Source organism: Propithecus coquereli, unplaced genomic scaffold (assembly GCF_000956105.1).
Source record: "Propithecus coquereli isolate 6110/MARCELLA unplaced genomic scaffold, Pcoq_1.0 Scaffold9, whole genome shotgun sequence".
NCBI lineage: Eukaryota > Metazoa > Chordata > Mammalia > Primates > Indriidae > Propithecus > Propithecus coquereli.
Genome location: NW_012155284.1, coordinates 15,623,595 through 15,646,212, shown reverse-complemented (window position 1 = coordinate 15,646,212; position 22,618 = coordinate 15,623,595). Strand labels below are relative to the sequence as shown.

The 22,618-nt window shown below is 37.2% G+C and overlaps 1 protein-coding gene across 1 annotated transcript in view; it reads left to right on the top strand.

The window, feature by feature from the left end:
• The window catches only part of RGS7BP (regulator of G-protein signaling 7 binding protein), a 98,781-nt gene that overhangs the window by 61,198 nt on the left and 14,965 nt on the right, over positions 1-22,618 (top strand). The window contains exon 3 of the mRNA XM_012664541.1: positions 5,866-5,996. Coding sequence (XP_012519995.1) covers positions 5,866-5,996 — 131 coding nt within the window. The remainder of the gene's footprint in view (positions 1-5,865; positions 5,997-22,618) is intronic.

Below are 22,618 nucleotides of genomic sequence, written 5' to 3'. Positions count from 1 at the left end.
GTTTTCTGACTCCAGAACTCATTTTCCTTTCATTATATCTTGCTGCCTTCAACTAAATATATAAATCATTGCATTAGAAGCAGACTACCAAAACAACAAACATTTTGCTGGCTTTTAAAAAGCTATTAGCAGCTGCACAGACCACCAAAGTCTGGCAACCTCAGCAAAAGAGCAGACAGATTCAGAGCCAAGATATTTCATAACTCAAATCCCCAGTGTGTTAACCCCTGACCTTGACCTTACCAGTCATAAAGATTCCCAGTTGTTTTGTTAAAGATATCCCATGTAATTATTTGGGGAAATGTAAATCCTCAACCATCGAATAAATACCCACCACCCAGATTCTACAATTAGCATTTTATGATACTTGCTTCATTACATATCTACCTGTCTATTCTGCTGTCCACTTGGCAATCCATATTATTCTCCCAAAGTTACAGACATCTGTAAACTTTACTTCTAAACAATTCAGCATGCATATCATTAACTAGAGTTCAGTATTTGCTTATGGTTTTTTTTTTGTTTTTTTTTTTTTTTTTTTTGAGACAGAGTCTCACTGTCTTGCCCTGGCTAGAGTGCCGTGGTGTCAGCCTAGCTCACAGCAACCTCAAACTCCTGGGCTCAAGGGATCCTCCTGCCTCAGCCTCCCAGGTAGCTGGGACTACAGGCATGCGCCACCATGCCCAGCTAATTTTTTCTATTTTTAGTTGTTTGGCCAATTTCTTTCTATTTTTAGTAGAGACAGGGTCTCACTCTTGCTCAGGCTGATCTCGAATTCCTGACCTTGAGCGATCCACCCACTTCGGCCTCCCAGAGTGCTAGGATTACAGGCATGAGCCACCGTGCCCGGCCTGCTTATGGTTTTTTTTAAGTAAAATTTTTTTAAAGTAAAATCAAATCCACAAATTCTAAGTGTACCATTCAATAAGTTTTGCCAAATGTATACACCCATGTAACCAAAACCTCTGTCTAGATACAGATTACCCTCTTCCCAGACGTTCCTTCATGCCCCTTCTCAGCCAATTCCCCACCACCGTTCTAATGTTTTTCACTATCTATTAGTTTTACTTGCTCTAGAGTGGGGGTCCCCAACCTATGGTGAGTTGTATAATTATTTCATTATATATTACAATGTAGTAATAATAAAAATAAAGTGCACAATTAATGTAATGCACTTGAATCATCCCCAAACCATCCCCCGCCTCCCTGGTCCATGGAAAAATTGTCTTCCATGAAAACGGTCCCTGGTGCCAAAAAGGTTGAGGACTGCTGCTGTAGTGCTTCATATGAATGGAGTCGTACAGTATTTACTCTTGTGTAAGGATTTGCTCACTCAAGATAATGTTTTTGTTATTCATCTAGGTTGTTTTGAGTATAAGAAGTTTGCTCCTTTTAATTGTTGCGTATCATTGTATTGTAGGAATGTACTAATTTTCTCAACCATTTTCCTCTTGACAAACACCTAGGCTGTTTCTTTTTTTGGTCATTCTAAATAAATACTATGAACACGCTTGTAGAGATCTATTTGTGAATATGTTTTCATTTCTCCTGGCCAAATACCTAGAAATGGAATTGCCAGGTCATAGGCTAGATGTATGTTTAGTCTTATAAGAAGCTTCCAGAACATTTTTGCAAAGGAGTTGTATAACATTTTAACTTCCACCAACAATGTATGAGAGCTTCCATTGCTCCACATCATCACCAACATTTGACAGAACTCCGGTTTATGATACTCATGGTGAATTGATTAGGGGCAAAGTTTACTGATGTCTGCAACGTCAGAAGAATAATGTGGATTGCCAGCTGGGCAGAGGGATGAACAGACAGGTGGATATATAATAAAGCAGGTATCATATCATGTTAATTGTAGAATCTAGGTGATAGATATTCATTAATACTTGAAAGCTGAGCATTTACATCTCCCCAAATAATTACATGGCAGTCTTTTTAATTTTAGCCATTTTGGAGGTCTTCCTATTACTTTTTGAATTACAAAATAAGAATATTCACAATCGAAAGAGGTTCCATTATCAAGAGACAACTTAGGCAATATCTGTTTTTATGTCCTCCTCCTCCTACAGCGGTTCAGGTTTCCTAAGCAATATGATTAAGTCATTAAATCCTGATTCTCACCTTTAAGGAGTTGATTGAGCAGATTCATAATTTGGTGATTATTTTAAATGTTTTGGATTCAACTTGAGCTCTAAATCACTGGAAATTGGTTGAAATTAATTTTTAAGGGTTTTTCTTTTAATACTAAGGTTTTGAAATTAATCAAAATGTTAAGATTAGCTCTCGACTTAGACTCAATAGAAAAAATAAATAATCACAACCTAGTTACTAACTCATAAAATGTTTTTGACCAAATTAAATGAGTCACTCTTGGAATGACTTTCATAGACCTAAACTTTGATTAATAAGAGTGGATCATTTTATATGAAGCAGAAATAATATGTGGCAAAGTTACCTTCAAGTGAAGTTGCTTCCAGTTCTTGGAGGAAGTCCACAGGTCCAGTTTTATTTTAATGTAAATGTTTTCTTAGGTCTTGTAATTTATCCCTAGGAAGTTTCAAGCTTTTGAATTGCTATTTTCTTGGCTTTTCCTCCATTCTCCAATGTTTCATCTCATCCTCATTTGTTTTGAAAATAACCTAAATGCACTTAATGCTTCTCAAAAATGTATTCCAGTCCACTGCTTATAACAGTAAATATATTAGAACTCATTTGACAGTTTTTCGTTCAATGAACTTTTAGCAATCTGTAACAATAACACATCTTAGAACTCTCAAGTGGAAGAAATAAATTGTACAAGGCCTGAGGTTAATGTAATTTGATCTGGGCATCATGAAACTCTAACATAAAGATACTTTAGCTTTTCCACTGTTCTTTAAATAGTTCCTTTCTTTCTCTACACTTCAATTTTCCAAGATATTAAAGGATAATGTATGAGTGTATGTATGAATTTTTTAACCAGAAAATCTATGATGCAACTTTAGCATCAATTAATTTTTGTTAGGCAGATTGTATTTCTGGTAGCATCTATGCAGTTCCTTCCCATAATATTTATGAGGGCTGCAATGGTTCCACAGTTTCTAGAATATCCATGGATTACACAAGCATTAGAGACATGGTACCCAAAGGAATATTTTGAATTAGGCATTTTAATCTGTTTGATTTGCCTTTTCACAGAAGCACTTAATACATTGCCTTCTTTCTCTTTCTCTTTCTAGTCGTAAAATAATAAATAAAATATAGTGGTTCTTAAAATATGTTAATATGGTAGTCATTTGTTTAAGTTACATAAAATGTCATCTATATATGAAGTTTGCTTAGTTTTGGAACTAAGCCACTAGGCACATATTTTGTACTTCTGAAAATAAGAATACTCCGTGGCTTGGAATGATACTGTACTGGCTAATTGTCCCACTCGTAAAATGTACAATGCATATAGCAGATTTATTATAGGGTTTTTTAAAAATCTGCATATGAGCTTTCACTTTGGCAGCACATACGCTTAAATTGAAATGATACAAAGATTAGCATGGCCCCTACATAAGGATGGCATGCAAATTCATGAAGCATTCTGTATTTTTCAAAGTTAGAGTTAGATAAGAGGAATAAGTTCCGGCGTTCTATTGCACAGTAGGGTGACTATAGTTAACAATAACATATTTTATATTTCAAAATATCTAGAAGAGAGGATTCCGAATGGTCTCACCACAAAGAAATGATAAATATTTGAGGTGATGAACTTGCTAATTACTCTGATTGGATCATTACACAATGTATACATGTACCAAAACATCACACATTCCCCATGGAGTAATCACTTTTGTTTTTTGATTAAGAGGAAAGAAATTACTTGTTGAAAAAATAATATTCGATTTTATATGCAACTATTAAAACAATAACATGTGTTGAATAAAGCAAACTAAGAAAAGGAGTAAAGTTTAGAGATAAGTTAGAAATGAAAGAAAGCCTAAAAGTGAACTCTGTCAAAAGTATAATTACAGTGTGTCAGTTAAAAATAAAATAAAACTTTGAAAAATATGCACATGAGCCACCGGGGCCAATATGTAGGTAAAATAGGCAGCTGGTATGGAGATGATAAAGCAGCACAGAAAAGATCTGCTGCCTGCCTTAAAATATTTTCCCTCTACCCTGACTTTGGAATAAGACATTATCTTCAGATTTTTCTATGAAAATCAATGTATTAGTAGATAATATACCAGAATCACTTTTTCTTATACAAACCACCAATGCCCATTATCTGTTGAGAATCTAGCAGGGCTGTGAGAGAATGGGACACAATCAGAGACATTTTGAAAGGTGTCAGATGATGTGAAATAATGAGAGGGTGTGTGTGTGTGGGTAGGTGGCAGGGTGGAGTCGGGTGAGGGAAACTCCAGGTAGCAGGAGGACAACTTGAGGGTGGAAGGCACCTGTGGGAGGGAGCTCTGAAAGAAAACCTGAGACTTTCCCCAGAGATACACTTGCCTCCAACCAGGGCTGGACCTTTGAGTCACAAATGAAAAAGTAATGTCTTTTAGCATTCAGATAAAGCCATATTTTGCACGTGAGCTCTTATGAGGCACTTTGTTCCATCTGACATAGGAAAGGCATAGGATGACTGTGCAGGCGTCACTGATACTGAGGCAAAGAATTTTGCGTTTTCCTGTTATATAAGCCACATGGGTAGATAGGCTCGTGTACGAAATAAGTGTTGAAAATGAAAACTAATTATCACTGTAAAGTGCTGTGTATGTACAAATTCTTTCTACCGTGATTCCAGAACTTAAAAATGAAGCCACTCTTTACTGTCTGATAATTATCCCTGACATTTTGCCACCAACCCACTTTACAAAAGAATCAAATCCAAATGCTACATAATTTAATTAGATTTCATTGCTTTTTAAATGAATGGGAATAGAAGTAAAGATAACACAACACATTAGGACTTTTGACAGAGTTCACTTTTAGGCTTTCTTTCATTTCTGATTTATCTCTAACCTTTACCCCTTTTCTTAGTTTGCTTTATTCAACACATGCTGTTGTTTTAATAGTTGCATATAAAATTGAATCTTATTTTTTCAACAACTAATTTCTTTCCTCTTAATCAAAAAACAAAAGTGATTGCTCCATGTTTTATCATATTCACATTTATATGGTTTGTTATATTTAACAGAGAAAGACTCAACGACTTTAGAATACACTTTAGAGCATAAGTTCAGTGTTTATTTAGCTTTAGGTTGTTAAGCATAATTATTAGAAATGTATTGCATTTATTTTTTCATAAAATTTTTATTTTTTCATTAAAAACATTTGACCTTGTGTAAATCAGCCATAATAAACAATAAAGGAATATCCTTCAGACTGAGATGAAAAACCTTGATAAATATAATTGTAAATTGACTCTCTAATCGTATTATGCTGGGGCCCTAATAGTAAAGAGCTGTCTTATAACTGGTAATTGACTAGCTCTTATTAGTTTCCCTAAAAACAAGGGATTTTAATCTCTTCTTGCAGCCTAGGAGATTCTTATGGTTTAAATATATTTTGCAAATTTGTTCCAACAGCTAAATTGAAAATGTCTGATATTTTCAATTACGTAAAGCATTTATGATTTTAAGCTCCCAGCAGAAGCCTGCTGCTGAAGGGGAAAAAAATTAAGAGCTGTTACTCAGAAAGACACTTATGTAAGAACTGTCACATTGGTCATTGGTTTGAAAGCAGGAAGTCCTATATTTTAGGATCAAGGTTTTAAGGAATCTTTATTGAGCATTTTCCCCTCTCAGAGCTGAGACAAATGGCTGCTGAGTGAAATCTGGAGAATGTTCACAGCTTTTCTCTTTCATTCCATTGCAGCCCAGAAGACGGTGAGATCCACCCAGAAATCTGTCGGCTTTACATCCAGCTGCAGTGCTGCTTGGAAATGTATACGACAGAGATGCTAAAATCCATATGTCTGCTGGGGTCTCTTCAGTTTCATCGAAAAGGTATCCATATTCAATGTATTGCCAGAAACACTGAGGAATATTCAATAAACACTAATCTTTCGCATAGTGCCTATGTACGCTAAATGCCCATCTTTACACAATTAGAATGAATTAAACAGCTCTCAATCAAATTTATTATTTTACCACTTGTGAACATGACTTTCATTAGAATCAGCATAAGCAGCAAAAATACATAACGCTCTCACCAGGGGAGTAAATGCTGTTCAAGAGTGCTGCTATTTTCCTAAATAAACTAAGTTGCAAGAAGACAAGTTACATATCATGTACCAAAGATTTAAAATCAAGAGGAAGGCATATTAGTAATAGATAATCTCATCCCTGACTTAAACCATAAAGGGAATATATTGGCTCAAATGGCTATAGCCTCCAGAGTAGCTTCAGCATGGTTTGATCAGATTTATGACTCCCATTCTAAGTGATGCCCTGCATTTTGGGCATTAGCTTTACCCTCAAGCTGTCTTCCCCCACATTAGCAAACTGATTGCAACAATTCCAGTCATCACACTTGCACACCACACGGTCCATTAAGAACTCCCAACTATAGAGCAGAAGTCCTGAGCTTCATTCTGATTGGACCAGTTCTATGCCTGAACCAGTCACTGTAGATGGAGGCGTGGCATTCCACTGACTGGTTTAGGCAATCAAGGCCCATTCCTCGAGCTAGGGGTGGAGTCAACCCCAGCAAACCAGTGGCTATTACATGATGGGAGAGGGTGGAATGGAATGGACGCTGGAGAAGAAGCCAAAAGTTTCTATTACTGGAGGATTCAACCCATATTTTCTTTATTAATTCATTAAACAATAGTTTATTGGGAACCTCCCAAATATCAACTTTCTATGCTTGAGCTCAGGAGAACAGGGGAGTGCATAGAAGGCATTCCTTGCCTATGATTTAAATTCAGAGATAGATAATGTCAGTGAACTCAGGAATACTCAGGGAAAATCTTAGGGTTCTGAAGCTAGAGTTCTGTTAGGGAAGGAAAAAGAAAGATATTTCAGGTGAAGAAGCAGTTCAAGCAAAGATCTGAAATCAAACAAGCATTGCAATTTGAGGAGAACTAAAGGACATGATGATGTGCTTATAAAAATGAAGTCTTGTGTATACATACATGTAAGCACACAGCAGGACTAAAAACAAGATTATGCTTTGTTACTCCAGAGACAGAACATTTTTCTTAATATTTGAATATTATGTCTTGATCCTCTTGCCTTCTAAAGGCTATTCTTTCAAAGGTTCCCATCTTTACTGCTGTTTTTAATACAAGAGAGATTAGCTCCTTGACACTCCTAATGCCAGAAAATCGAATACTCAGACACACTCATGACATCCAAACAGGTGTCATTGGCCTGATATCTTTACCTCTCTCTCTCTCTGACACACACACACACACACACACACACACACACACACATAAATACACATACAGAGTAGTATTTTCATTCTTTTTAATGATTAAGTAGACTGGGTATACATATTTTCATTCCCCAGGTCTGCATTGGCTACACCTGCAGTATTTCACGTCTTGTTGCCACGAGAATCTTCCTTGCTGATGGCATGTCCTTAATGCCCAGTGACCTTCACTTCCACTCTGCTCTAACTCCTTAGTATGCCACCTGGTTTCCTTCTGCCATCCACTCCTACTTTTTATCTTTTCACAACTGACTTTTGAAAGGAAAACTCTTCCCAGCTAGCCCTCTGCGTAAAATCAAAAGGAATTTCCTCATCCAGATTGCTTCCTTGTTATATTTTGTCATTTTGCACAAATGAAAATCATATCCCCCCTTAATTGATCAGCTCATTTGGTCTTCACTGACTCCTGTCTTCATTGTCAGTCTCTGCTCTGCTTCCTTCCCTGCTTCTTTTTTAAAAAATAACTAAATAAATCCCTGCCCCTTGTTCTAGTGCCTAACCTTCTACATACAACTCTTAAAAAGAAAATACCTGATAGCATCTTTGATTGCTCTCCCATGTAGGATGAAATCTTCACTTGGATTTCTCTCTTCATCTAAAATCATTAATATTTAATACTTAAAGTGTAATCCTTAGAAAATCTGCTTTAAAATTATCCAGGATGCTGGATAAACATGCAGACTTTTGGATCCTATCCAAGGACCTACTGAATCCGAATCTCTGTGGACACGACTGGTGATTCTGAGAATTGAGAACTGCTGCTCTACCTTTTGAAACAAAAAACTAAATCACACCCTGCTCCCCACATATGAATAAAAAAAAAACTTCCAAGTCACCACGCCTTTCTCCTTTGCTACTCTCTACTCCCCTAAGTGCATGCTTTCAATATCGCTTTGTACTTTCCCCCATACCGATGAAAAGCAAATACAAAAGTGGTTGGTGCCTCTGATGAATGTGAGCTGTATGATGGCTCATACAGCATGTTTCCTCCGTGAACCCTTGACATGACCACTGAAATAAGCAGTGTTCTCAAAGTGTAGTCCCTGAACTAGCAGCATCAGCATCTGAATCATTTGTTAGAAATGCAAATTCTGGGTCCCCACCTCAGACCTACTGGATAAGAAACTTCTCTAAAGTTACTTCTTTTATTGCTGGAAAAAAGTTAAAAGAGCAATTCATTGGGGCATTTCTTCATCTGAATGTATTTGTAACCTTCTAATCACCATTTGTAATCAGCAAACCGTAATTCTTTACTATTTTTGAAAGCACGTACATACCATACACTCCTTGCTAGCCTCTGTGTTTCCAGATTGCACATCCAAGAGCTAGCTGTCCTGTGGATGGTTACCTTTGTCCCAGTAGAGTTAAGACAATGAGGAGGAGACGTCTTTATTGGTGAGAAGTTCTCAGTTAATCTAAGAGTAAATAAAATAGAAATATGTAAGATTAAAAAACCATATTGAAGATGGAGATAAGTTGCTAGCAGTAAGCACAAAGGAAAATGTCATTAAATAAAGTACTAGAAAAGATATACATGAAAACATATACTAGACAAATTTCCTGGAAATTTCTGGAATGTCAAATAAAATACTAGCTCTTGGGGGAAGGATGGTTCCATTAAGGAAATCATTTTTTATTTTCCAGTCCTATATTTGTATGACATATCCTCTCTTTTATTCCCTCCAGTAATTTCTTCATTACACCTAAGAGATTAACTCTATATTATTATTTTGGACTCCTTGCTTGTTTGTACTATATGCTAATTCATATTTCCACCATCAGGATAGCATAGAAAATGTCATCAGGTTTTGCTTGTTTTTGTTCTTTCTTTGGTATCATTGGAAACTGTTGAGTAACCTGCCTGTGCCCAGAAACCCCAGCTCATCCGCAAGTATATGAAATCTGCTGCTGACTCCTTGGGAGGTCCTGGTTGGAAAAAATAAGGGTACTTGGCTCCAGTGACCATGGACTGCCAGAAATGAGTAGAGGAAGAAATAGGTCCACAGACCACAGCATAAGAGTATTAAATTTTAAGAGAAGAGTTGGATAAATTATGTGTCTTGCCCTTGAAGCTTGGAGTCCCTACACATAAAAGTAGCCAGAGAAGAGTCAGTAAGCCTGAGAAACCTTACTACAGCATTGGAATGAAAGGCAAACACTTCATCCTCATGAAAACAAGAAGTGGGGAAGGGATGGGGAGGAAGGCTTGCTAACGTGACTCAAGGCATTGAGTAAAGATGCGTGATTAAGGAAAAAATACATATAAACTCTAAGTGAGCAGTGAATGGTAACTGCCAGATTTCAGGCAAGGTGGTGGAGGTGGCAGGGGAAAGCATAGATCAAGATATCAGTCTCCTTTCCCCAGGATTGATATATACACATATATATGATATGAATATTTATATTTATATGATTTTCACATATATCTCATATCTTAGCAAAAAAAGACCATTTATCCACTAGAAGGAAGTCCGTCTCCCAAGATTTAAGATGCCACACTAGTTTTACAAGATAATGTACTCTTTATCCAAACAATGGTACCTCTGGTGGCCTTGGGCTAGGGAATGAGCCTGTCTGGCTGACCTCACTAAATCCTTTCCTTGAGAAATCAAATAGTCCCCCAGAGTCTTAGGGAAATATTGATTCCCATTCTAATCTGGAACACTCAAAATCTGCATCCGCCTAGAATCTCTGTCTGGTTTGTTTCTTTTAATGCTATAACAAAAATTGATATTTTAATAACCTTTAGGTAAGCTTATTTCTTTTCTCCCTGTGTGAGTGCTAAAAGGTTTACCATTCTCCTCTTCTTTAGCATTTCTTTTCCATCAAAGAAAGGAAAGGGGTTGCAACTGAGTCAATAAATTTGGCTCTATTTGAGAATCTCTAGTCAATTTTTTGTTGGGGTTAGATACTGAAACCAAATTATTTCACAGTTATCTGTACATTTAATTTATTTTATGTCTATCCACCTCCCTGGCTGCCACCAGATGTCCAGATAGTATTGTATATCTCAGTTTCATTATTGTATCGAGCAGTTATGACATGAGTTTACTCTTTGGACAGAAAGGGCATACAAGGTCATTAGAGGGACTAAGATTATATTTTCTTTCCAGAAAAAATAAGCCTCAAATAAATTTAAAGCTCTTGCAGAGAGTTTGAATTTAGTAATGAACATTGTCTTTCTCTCCCAATTAAGCAGATTATAAGTATCTTTAGTTCTTAACAATATCTTCAATGGATCTTCATGCTTGTTTTGTGCACCATGCTTCTGAACTTTTGCTCTTGTACGTCCATCAGTCCAATCTACTTGGAAATCTTTTATACGTTGCAAGATCATGCTATTGCTAAAGAAATGAAGAAAAACATTACTAAAATGATTTTCTTTTTCCATGGCTAACAAAATTAAAGTAAATTACAGTCAGGTGAGGTAAAATTCACATTTAATAAAGACTTGGATTCTATCAGATAGAGAGTGGCTCTGAAAAACTGTGTTTGTTTTAAGAACATGACAGATGGGAATAATTTTAGTCATTCGGTAGTTTCATATTCTAACACTTTAAGTTGTAGATTGAAAGCATTACTTGACAAAGTCTAATTTCTATGTTTATAGTGAAAAATAGCTGTTCTCGCTTCTTCACAGTTAGTTAGGTAGGAAATCTTTTCCCATTACTGAGTCTATGTATTACATTGACCATTAATGCCTGTTTTCTGCCATAAGATGAAATGAGATTGCAGGTTTCATTCACGTTGCTGGCAGAAAAGTGGAGCCAGATTTCTAAGGGAATTGGATGATCCTGCAATTTTGACCATGGCTTTCCTCTCTCTCACTTTCTTTCCCCATTCAATCAGTTAAGGCAACATTCCTATTCTGAAAGGAGCAGAGAATGACAGAACCCTCCAGTCCAGCTCCCCTTCACATCTGTACTTGCCCTTCAGTCTTTGTTCTCATCTCACCCTGCTCTGTCCTCTCTGACTGAGGCTGCTTGCCTCTCTGCCACAGCTTACAATAAAATCTGTCCCCAGGTCCTTCAGGGGTCCTCTTCCCTTTCTCCCCCTAAGATAAGATGAGTCCTTCCCCTAAAATGTGCCACCATCATAAATACAGAGATAAAAAATATGCAGAGGAGATGTAATCACAAAAGGGAAAAGATAGAGAAAAATGTTAAAAGTTGAAAAATCTTAACTCAGAATCTGCTGGGAGCAGAGAGCTCAAGATGCAGGAATGAGAAACTAATGAAGCACCATCCAGCAAAATACAGAATGAACTCAAGACAAAGAACAGAATATAAGCAGTAAAGACTCCAGTGTATTCAGCATCATATTAAGAAATGTAAAGGAAATAATCCACACCAAACAAAATAAACAAGTAACATAAAGACAGAAATAGAATATGGCAATAAGTGAAGACCTTATTTTCTGATGTAATGAGGCAATTGCTACTAAAATAGAACAGTGGATTAGAAGAAATGAAGCAGAATGAATCTTAAAATAGACTATGATTCAAATTCTGAGTGGAAACATGCATTTATTCTTTGAACAAATATTTATTGAGCACCTATCACATGTAAGGCACTGTTTTAGGTGCTGGGAAACTGCAGTGATTGAGGCTGAAGAGGTTCCTAACCTTATGAAGTATATGTTCTAGTGCAGAGAGAGAGAGAGAGTGTGAAAGTGAGGGAAGGGGAGGGGAAAAAGGAAGAAAGAACAGAAATAATCAAATTTTCTAAAAATCCCAAGTACTTAAAAAGTACAATGCAGATAATTGAAATAGAGTCAATGATGTAATAGAAAGTGACTGGGTGGCTACTTTAGATGGCTGGTCAAAGTTCTCTGAGGAGACAACACTGAATCTGAGACTTGAATGGCAAGAAGGAAATAACCTCATTGGCATTTGATGCCCAAGACCAGAACAGGCTTGTAGTGTTTGAAGAATACAAACATAAACAACTTCTATAATCCAAGGGTAATCTAAAACCTTCTATTACTCTTTTCCCATGACTTCAAACACCAGTAAGTAGGACACTGTATTTGTCACTTTTAGTCAAAGTAGATGTCAGCTGAGGAATAAAATAATAGCAATGATAATAGCTTCCACTTACTGTGCAGCTTCTACATGCCAGGTGCTTTATACATGTTATCTCATTGTATCCCCAAGTATATTTCCCCATTTTACAGATGAAAAACCTGAGGCTCAATGAGATAAGTTGCTCAAGGTCACATAGCACATTGGTCCCACTGCAAAGTCTGTGATTGTTCCACTGCACTAGACCATTCCCACTAAGCTACATTGGAGAAGGGCAGAAGAACATATCAAACGGAGAAATGAAGGATAATAGCAAGGTTGGCTGAATTTTATCCATAGATTTGCCTTAATTAATCATTAGTGAGCACACTTCAAAACCAGGCTTAATAACTAAAATCCGTTGCGTATTTACTTTCTTACCAAAATATCACTAAGTTCAGAGAGTAACTTTTAAGACTGGAGGGAATGTTAACTCCACAGATCATTTAATGATTTACAGAATATTTTACATTGGGAAGAAGTGTAATTCTGACCAAGAAATCATATTATGTAGTAAAAATAAATAAATAAAATGAAGCATTCATATGATGCAAAAGAGGCATGATTTCACCATGACGCCCATTATGGAAAAGTTAGAATTAATTATTTATACAGTAAATACATCCTGTGCATTGTTCTGTTCACTTTAGCAGCTGAAAACAGAGCATTCAAAGCCCAATAAGGACCTTCTTCAAATGTGTCTTCCATTGTCTGCACTTCTGTGTTCCAAGGGGGCCCTGTGCTTCTGCTTTCTCAGGTGGTGCCACCACAAAGGCTGCTACTCTGGAGACAGTGATGGGACGTCATAGGAGCCCAGAAAAGGATGTAGGGCAATGGAGGAGGACAGTTCTGTATCTCTTCTGAATTGGAAAATGTTTATTTGCCAGTGCATGGGCAAAAATGAAGTTCTGTGTATTGTATAGTTATTTTCTGCCCGTATGTCTTATGACACTAAGAATATCTTTTTACTATAGTGTAGAAAAGCCTTCGAAACTATTTTTTAATATGAGTAAACAACTAACTGAATTAATATAACTTATTTCTATTTAAATTACATGCTTTTTAGAAACACGAGAGAGTAAAAGTGGATTACTTAACAAACAGCCTACATTTCCCCAGTCGTTTTCACAGTGCAGGGAGTTAAAAAGCACTTACCAGTTATGAAAATGCATAAGAGTGAGTATAGCTATTTGGATAGGCACCCATGTATCTGATGTAAGCCATTTTCATTTTGTTGTTCAAATTCAGTCAGTGTGAAAACTGTCCTGAAAGCTTGCACTGTGCATAGTATCACAGCAGGTAATGTTTCAGGAGCACAAAAGACGTAGGAAATTTGTCCCTGCCGTCAAGGAAGTGATAGGGCAGAGATACAGCATTAGCTCAGAGAAGATTGGTTTGTTTTGTTTTGGTTCCTGCAGAAATACACTCAAATGGATAAAACTGACTTTGCTGGACTCTAGAGACCAAACTAAGGATCTCCAAAGAGATATCGTCTATGGTGGTGCCTCCCATTGTCACTGGCAGGCTGAAGACAGGCAGGAAGCAAGAAGGAACAGAAGTGGTAAAGAAAAAAAAGAATAGAGGAAAACATGAACAGAAGATAAAGAGGACGGGAGAGATAAGAGATGAGAAGGAAAGAGGTGTCCAGAGTGGGTGTGATAAAGGACCCCCAGCCCAATCCTCCAGTGCCGGTGCCTAGGACTCCTGAGGCTGAGGTGCTCTATTGCACTCTTGAGACTGCCCCACAATCAGACATGGTTTTGTTCCTCCTGAACAACCAACCATTTCTCACGAATGTAAGAATAACCAGCCTTCCAATCTGTTATGTGCTTCATGGGTGGTTTCCCTTAACTTTTCCTCAAGCATGCCTATTATATTATCCATAAACAAGCTAAAAATACGTGGAAATCCCCAAGGAGCTGAAGGCAAAAAGCTTTGCAAGACTCTAAGGAAAGTGGCCAAGTTTTTGATGTCCTAGTTCTAAACAGTGATGCAACCAGCTTGGTATGGTTTCGAGGTGCTCTAAGAGCTCTCTTCCCCCTACCACCCCCGTCCCCTCCTGAGCAAATATTTGTTCGCTGAGGCCTGAAATTGATTCTTCAGGGGACAGAAAATTCATTTCATAATAAAAAATAATTTTAAATGCACATTTACTCCCTTGGGCAAGCAAAACATTGACTTAAAGTCACCATGTGAAAGCACATGTTGACCCCTTTTCTAAGAACAGGGCAGGGAGCCCACCTGAGGTTAGAGAACAAGTGCTCCATTGTGAGGACAACCAGTCAAGGAGGGGAAGCTAGGGATGAAGAACTGAAATTGGCCACTGTCCAGGTTTGTGGAGGGCTCTTCTGCTGACTTCTTAATGTGGCTCAGGAGAACATCCAAGAACTGACCTTGCTAACTTCTCCAGCTTCCTACCTCACCAGCAACCCTCCCTCACGTACCCTCCATACCCCATCCTGCCACACGCATGGCATCTTGAACTACTTTGAGGAACCTCGACTTGCAAGTTCTTTCCAGTTTTTCCCTCTGCCTGGGACATATGACCCATCCTACCATACCCCACACCCATCCCTTTCACCTGGCCCATTCCTATACTTTCTTTGGGTCATAACTTAGATTTAACTTCTTGCAGGAAGCTTTTCCTGACCCTCCAAGGCTGGGCTGATGCCCACTCAATGTGTCCCTCAAGCATATCCATAGCACTGATAATGGCACATGTTACGTTGAGGGGTTGTTGTCTGGTTTCTTTTCTGTTGTCCACTCTAGACTTTGATCACCATGAGTGTGTTCACCATTGCATCCCTAGCATTAGCACAGTGCCTGGAGCAGACTAAAGTTTCAATTAATGATTACTGAGTAAGTAAATGAATTGCTTTCATCCTGCATCTATTGTCAAAAAAGAGGGAGTGTAAATTAGAGGAAAAGCTTATCCAGAGATGTTGAACTCAACTCATGTGTATATTTCCCTTCCTATTGAAAATCCTTTGAAATAATAGAAAAACATATAATGAAAGAAATAAACCATATTAATTCTTATATTGTCAAGGTAGGGTAACTGCTGTATGAGACAACATCAAATTCCAATGAATTAGAACAATAAGAATTCATTATTTATTGATGGCATAGTCTGACACCAGAACTGCAGTGGAGTGGGCAGCTGTTCTTTTCTTTCTCTGTATCCATCCAGTAGCCAAGAGTGGGTGGAGGAGGAAGAAAAGCATGGGGGATCCTACAGCAGGATTTTTAAGGGCCAGTCTGGAAGAGGCTTACATCACTCTCGCTCAGAGTCCATTGGCCATAACTCTGTCACATGGACCCTTCTAATTGTAGGAAGAAAAGAAAATAAAGGGTGGAAAACACAGAACAATCTCCCACGACCCTGAAAAACAAGGAAGGATGACTTCAACACACCAGAAATTTTAAGGAATTTCTCAAAGCTAGAAAGCAATTGGGATTGGATTGGTATAAATAAATGAACAGAACAAAGCATAGCAGATAGGGAACTCAAGAAGAAACAGGAGAAAATCTCTGCAAAAATAAGATTAATTCCAGAGATACTTCAGACTCAGTGTGAACAAATATAAATCACAGGAAAGATTCCTGGAACTGTTGTCAGGGAAATCAATGTTTGGAATTGCATACAGGAAAAACTGGGCTGCCCCACACTGAGCAAGAGAGACCATCAGTGCTTACCCCAGGAGGACACCTGGTGTGAGTGTCGGGGACTGGGCAGCAAAGCAGAAAAGAGTGTAAAATAAATCTGAGCCACCACAAGGACAGTTGCAGAAGAAAAAGAAAGTGAGCACATGACTACAGTGCTTTTTCACTGGCTAAATTGCCCAGCACATCCCACTGGAGTAGGAGTTCAAAACAGGAAACTCAGAGCAGGCATGGGACCCCAAAGCAGGCAACCTATCAATGGAGGTTACTTATCAACAGAGATGGGAAACCCTTGCACCCAAAAGAAGTGTTTTAGATACACATTGACCAGCCACATACCCCATCCCCTCTCCACAGTCACCAGAAGGAAGGCACTGTTATTAGAATGATAGGCCAACAGAGATCCTCAAAGACAAATCTGAATAGACATCTGGGAATGACCGTATTTTTAAGCAAAGCCAATGCTATAAAAGGGAGACATTAAATGTAATAAACAACTAATACTCGGAGAACAAATTTTAAAGTGATGAAAAAATTTAAAATATGTATAATCAATATATGCAAAGAGATTGAAAACAATCATTGTCTGCAAGGGAAAGGAAGCCCCCAAATTCATTAGAAATAAAAACGTTATCAATCAAATGAAAATTCAATAGATTGGTTAATTAGTATTGGGAAACAATTCTCTGTTGGTCTCTTGCATTCTGTACATCTTGCAAAGTGAGGCGCTGACTGCTCTATGTTTTACACTATTTTTTTAAGGATATTTATTTAGCAAATGCCTTGGGAAACAGAGACAGTGTCTTCCTCCAGCACAAGGCATGCTTACTATTCAGTATAATGAAAATGTTTCCTTCTGGACCAAAGGGCAGACATGCTTATACAAGCCTCAGATTTCTTCTCCTGTCACACAGCCCACTGTCTGTGCAGGTATCATTTAACCCTTCTGCATCTCCGTGTGAGAATTAGGACTCAAAAAACAAACCAACACAGCATAAATTCTGATACTGCTATTTTGTGAGTAAGAAACTATATCTCTGATCCAAGAACCTCATGTCTCTCAGTATCCATGAAACTAATACAGGCTAATTTGCAAGTAGGGTAAAAATCTCAAACCCTTCACAGTTCTTCACAATTATCATGATGGAAATACTGAGGGTTTAAAATGGTGAACTGAAGTATCAAGTTAAGGTATTCTCCTAGAATTCAGCCCAAAAGGTAAATATGGAGTATGGAGAATAGTTAAGAAATATGAAAGATAGGTCCAGAGACTCCAGTATGAAATAGAAATTCTGAAAGAACACAGAGAATTGGGAGAAGTAGATAATCAAGAAAAATAGAAAAACTTTCCCCAATCCTAAAAAAAGAAATATTTAAATTAAAAAGATCATACTCTCTCAATAAATCACTTCACAGATTACCTAATAATAACAAGGGGAAAAGGGTTCATCAACAATGGTAAAAGCTGGCAGAAACCACCTTAACCAATCAGTAATACTTAGCATCATTGACAATGGGACACACTGACTCATGCTTTCTGACGTGATGAGCTAAGGACACAATATCACTTCTATAATATTCTTGCCAAAAATGTTTACTTTGAATCTAGGCATGTGGGAACAATCAGACAAATCCAAATGGAAAGACATTATATAAAACAACTGGCCCGGACTCTTCATTCAAAAATATCCATCACATGAAAGACAAAAATAGGCAAGGATGCTGTTCTAGATTAAATGAGAATAAAGAAACATCACAAATAAATGGAATGCATTGTCCTGAAATGGATCCCTCCAATAAAGGAGGAATAATTGGAGAAATTTGACTATAGACTACATATTAAATAATAGTATTGTATCAAATTGTATTGAATCATATTTAAGCAAAGTTAAAAAAAATTTTGGTGTGATAATTCTTTTAAGGTTACATAGGAAAACATCTTTATTCTTTAACAGATAAACACTAAAGTATTTAGGATAAAGTGTCAGTAATGTCTGCAACTTACTCTTAAATGGTTTATCAAAAAATTATATATATATAATTTTATGCATAAAAACATAATATATAATCTATATATTTTCAAAAATAAAAAATTGGAGAAAATAAATTATAAATGCCGATCAAATGCCTAGAAAAATTAATATAAAAAGACCCCCCATACCTAGACATTTAGGAATCATTTCAGAATTTAAAAGTTTAAAGGTAACATCCTAAAAATTTTTCAGAGAGCTATAAACAGGCTACATTCAAAACATCCTCAGGTATAGACAGACAATAAGAGAACAATGTCATTCAAGTTCTTGGAGAAACTTATTTTGAACATAGATTTCTATACCCCACCAATGAGAATCTAAGTGTGAGCACGAAGAGAGAGAGAGACAGAGGGAGAGAAGAGAAAATGTATTTTCAGTCATGTAAAGACTAAGAACGTTTGCATTCCACCGAGTTCCTCTGAAATAATTACTCAAAGATATGCTCCCAAAAATGAAAACTGAATCCAAGCATGAGGAAGATGTATATGAAATCCAAGATACAGTGATATGCAAAGAAATCTGGAACCGTAAATAAACAGCATTAGGGATATGAGACAGTTACAAGAGAAAACCATATCCAACTTTAAACTATTAAAAATATATTTAGTGTTTCCACCAGTTTAAATTGCTTGTTTTAAAAAAATGTATTTTGTGAGTGGTTTTATAGGACAAATGAATTATCAAAATTAACTCAAAAAGAACAAATGTTTTAAATAAACCATTAAACCTAGACAATACTGAAAAGTAATCAATGATTCATCCTTATTAAAGGTCCAAGTCCCAGATGGCAGTAATTTATATTTTCACTTGCAGTGGATTCAAAATTTCTGAAAAAGAACAATGAAGGAAAACATTCCCTACCAAATATTAAAACCATAATAATTAAAATATCATGGAATTGGCACAGGATAAACAAATAAATAAATATAAAATAGAATAGTATGTCCAGAAATAGACCCACATTAATATGAGAACTTAATATATTAGAAAGAGCAGTGAAGTCAACAGAAAAGTCAATAAATGTTGTTGGGGCAATTGGCTTTTCATTTGAGCTAAAAATTTAGATTCTTATATCACACCATATGCAAAATTAAATTACAAATGAACTATAAAACTGATCATTTCAAAACTGCATATTAGATAAAAACATAGGGAAGACATAAAGCCAAGAGACATAAAAGAAAATATGAACAGCTTTGACTATACAAATATTAACTTGCGACGAAATACATTATAAACAAAATTAAAAGACATATAATAGACTAAGAGATATAAGCAGTATTATAACAAATGATCTGTATCCCTTATATAGAGATAACCCCTACAAATCAATAAGAAAGACAACTCATTGTTTAAATGAGGAAATGAGATGAATAGGAAATGTAAAGAAGAAACACAAGTGGCCAATTAACATATGAAAACAAATTTAATCTCACTAGTAATAACGGAAATAAAAATAAGAGTGCAATGAGATTCTACTTATCCCTATTAGATTAGCAAAAATTAAATGTTGATAATATGAAGCACAGGCAAATGTGTGGGGAAATGCATCCTCTGGTTTACTCCTGGTGGAAGTGAAGTGTAAATTAGCACAGCCTTTTCAGAGGCCAATTTGGCAATACATATTAAAATATAAAATGTGGATACATACACTTTGTCCCAGTATTCTGTCTCAAATGATCTGCCCTATACAAATATTGGCACATTGTAGAAAAAAGAGAACAATTACGATCTGAATTCCTTACTATGAAATACTACCCATCTATTAGAGAGCATTCCATAAATCAAAATGTACTAACATGAAAACATCCCTAAGCTATACTAAAGTAGCAAAGCAAGTTGTATAACAACATACATAGTATGATTACTTTTTTTAATTCTCTATATCTATTGAGATCCTTCTATGTGTAAGGCTCAGTCCTGGTCCTTGGTACCGGGGCTTATAGAATTGAAGAAAACAGGTCAATTTCCTGGCCTTATGAAGTTTACATACATAGTTTGGAGAGGAGAGATGAGGGTGGGCCTGGGGAGGGCAAACAGTAAACCAGTAAGCAAATACATAAGCAAGATCATTTCCGATAGTGAACAGTTCTAGGAAGGCAATAAATATGAAACGTGATGGGAAGGGAAGCCTAGCACAAAATCAGTGCTATCAATAAGTGAGAGCAATTAGGATCCACTTGCAGAGTAAACTTGGCACCACATAGGTTCTGGAATTGAAAACCCTTGAAATTCCCCCTGAAATTCTTACTGATCTTTTCTGTCTTTTAAAACATTTCAACTAGAGAAGATACAACATCAAATTTTTGCAGAGATTTTGTGAATTGACAGAAAGCCCTAAACTGAGGTCCAACATTCCAGTTTTCATTCTGGTTCAGCCACATTAGCAGAGTTAAATCTAGAAGTCTCTGAGAATAAGGAGAAGGAGGCTATTACCTGCCATTAAAAGCCCATAGGGGTGTTTCAGGAATATCTTTGAAAAGATATTTTACTTTGAAAGTTATGTGTCTTATATAAGTAGTAGAATACTCCCAGGCAGTAAGTGTAATCAAAGGTGTTATCCACTGGGTGCTATTTATGCCTTTGCCTGTAAAAGGTGTAATATGAGGGAGGTGGAGAGAGGACTCCAAGAAGGAACATCCCATTTCCTTGTGTCTCCCCTGTCCACATTGGAATAAAAAGTTCTATAATCCTGACCACAGGACAGGGGATGCTATGGCCCCATAGCCAGGCAAAGCCCATAAACTAGAGAATTCCATATTCCATCCATGTGGGAATGTTCTTCCCCTCCTCTTCACTGCCTAAACCATACTCCATTCGCAAGGCATTTCCAACCCAGGGTAGTGTATCAGGAGCCATGTATGCTTTCAGGTGGCCCTATCCTTCAGAGTTTTGGAAATCAAAGGACCATTTTTGGGGGGACCCCCTTTAGCCCCTCGGCTAGCTCTCAGCCACCTTGCTCAGATTCACACCATAAGGCTGACCCTGCCCAGAAGTGGGTGCCAATGGACTGATTGCATTTGCTGCACTCTCCCAGGAGGCGAAACGCAAATGCTTTTAAGAGGTCAGTTCCCTCCAACTGTGAAATGGTAATGTGCTAAATTATGTGCTTAATTAATTTCCACCCCACAGCATACCATAAAATTGAAAAAACAATTCCTCAAGCAAGTTCCATCACCTAGGATCAATGTGCATAAAGAACACAGAAAAGGATCAAATTTTCTCATCAGTAAACTTGTGTTTGTGCTTTGGCTGAATGTTTAGAGGTCCATTTCTACTCTAGTTTGATAAAAGGTGTACAGTTCCCAATTAATTGTTTTGTTCTTTCTCTTTGTGTTGCTACCATATGGGTTAGAAACTGCAGGGATGAGATTTTTGGTAGTTCCCTACAGATCATGAATCCAAGGAAAAAGATTCTTGTTAGATTTTACCATGGACAGCCATCTTCTTCACAAGTTTGTATGTTTTATTTTTTGTCGATTTGTTTTCTTGTTAATGCAAAACAATCACACCAGGATTAGGGAAACTAAGTTAAGTGGTAAGGTGGTATAGCTGCTACCTCGTGAATATTCAATAATATGGGCTGTCACTTAACAACTAGTCTAGAGCCATATCTACATCATAAAAATAAAACTGGATGAAAGAGTAAAAAATGCAATATAGCTATCCTCTTCTTCCAGACTGCATAGTTCTATACCACAGCTTTGTAATTATTTGCGTAATTTTTTTTATTGTCTATCTCCAGCACTTTAAGCTCCATGAGACCAAGATTGCATCTTTCCTTCCCCTCTATGTCTCTAGCATGAAGCCCAGTGCTTGGTACTTAGCTGATACTCAAGAAATATTTGTAAGTGAGTGAATGAATGAGAGAGTGAATGAACAAATGACAAAGCCAAAAAACACAGTTCTCAGGCTTTGTTAGCCATTCCCATGGTACTAGGATACCTCCTTATGGGTACACAGATTTTCAACACAGAATAAAAGACATTAACGGAGTTTACATAGGTCATGGACCATAACCTCCCGCTTCATTTCATTGAAATTTATGCCTGAACCAACTTGGAGATTTCTTTCAGAACATACTGATTCATTCACTTGAAATCAGTCATAGTAAACACAAGTCTTAGTGGGCTGGCAGTGCATTGCTGTGGAGGGCTGCCCGGTACTAGGCCTTTGTGCCACACTTGAGTCAATGGCACTTACGGTCTCAGCAAAGTAAAGCTAGATCTTAACACCATGCTCTCTCCTCACAAAAGGATGCGCTAAAGGAGGTCGCAGAGCCAAGGAATTAGAAGGCAGCTATACAATCTCTGCTGCAGGCTGAGAGAGCCAGGGTCTAGAATCAAAGAGAACAGCAGGAGCTCCCATTCTTCCTGCTGGGTGTCACCTCCTCCTTTTACCCGCCTTTGCATCTAAGAACCAAACAACAGCA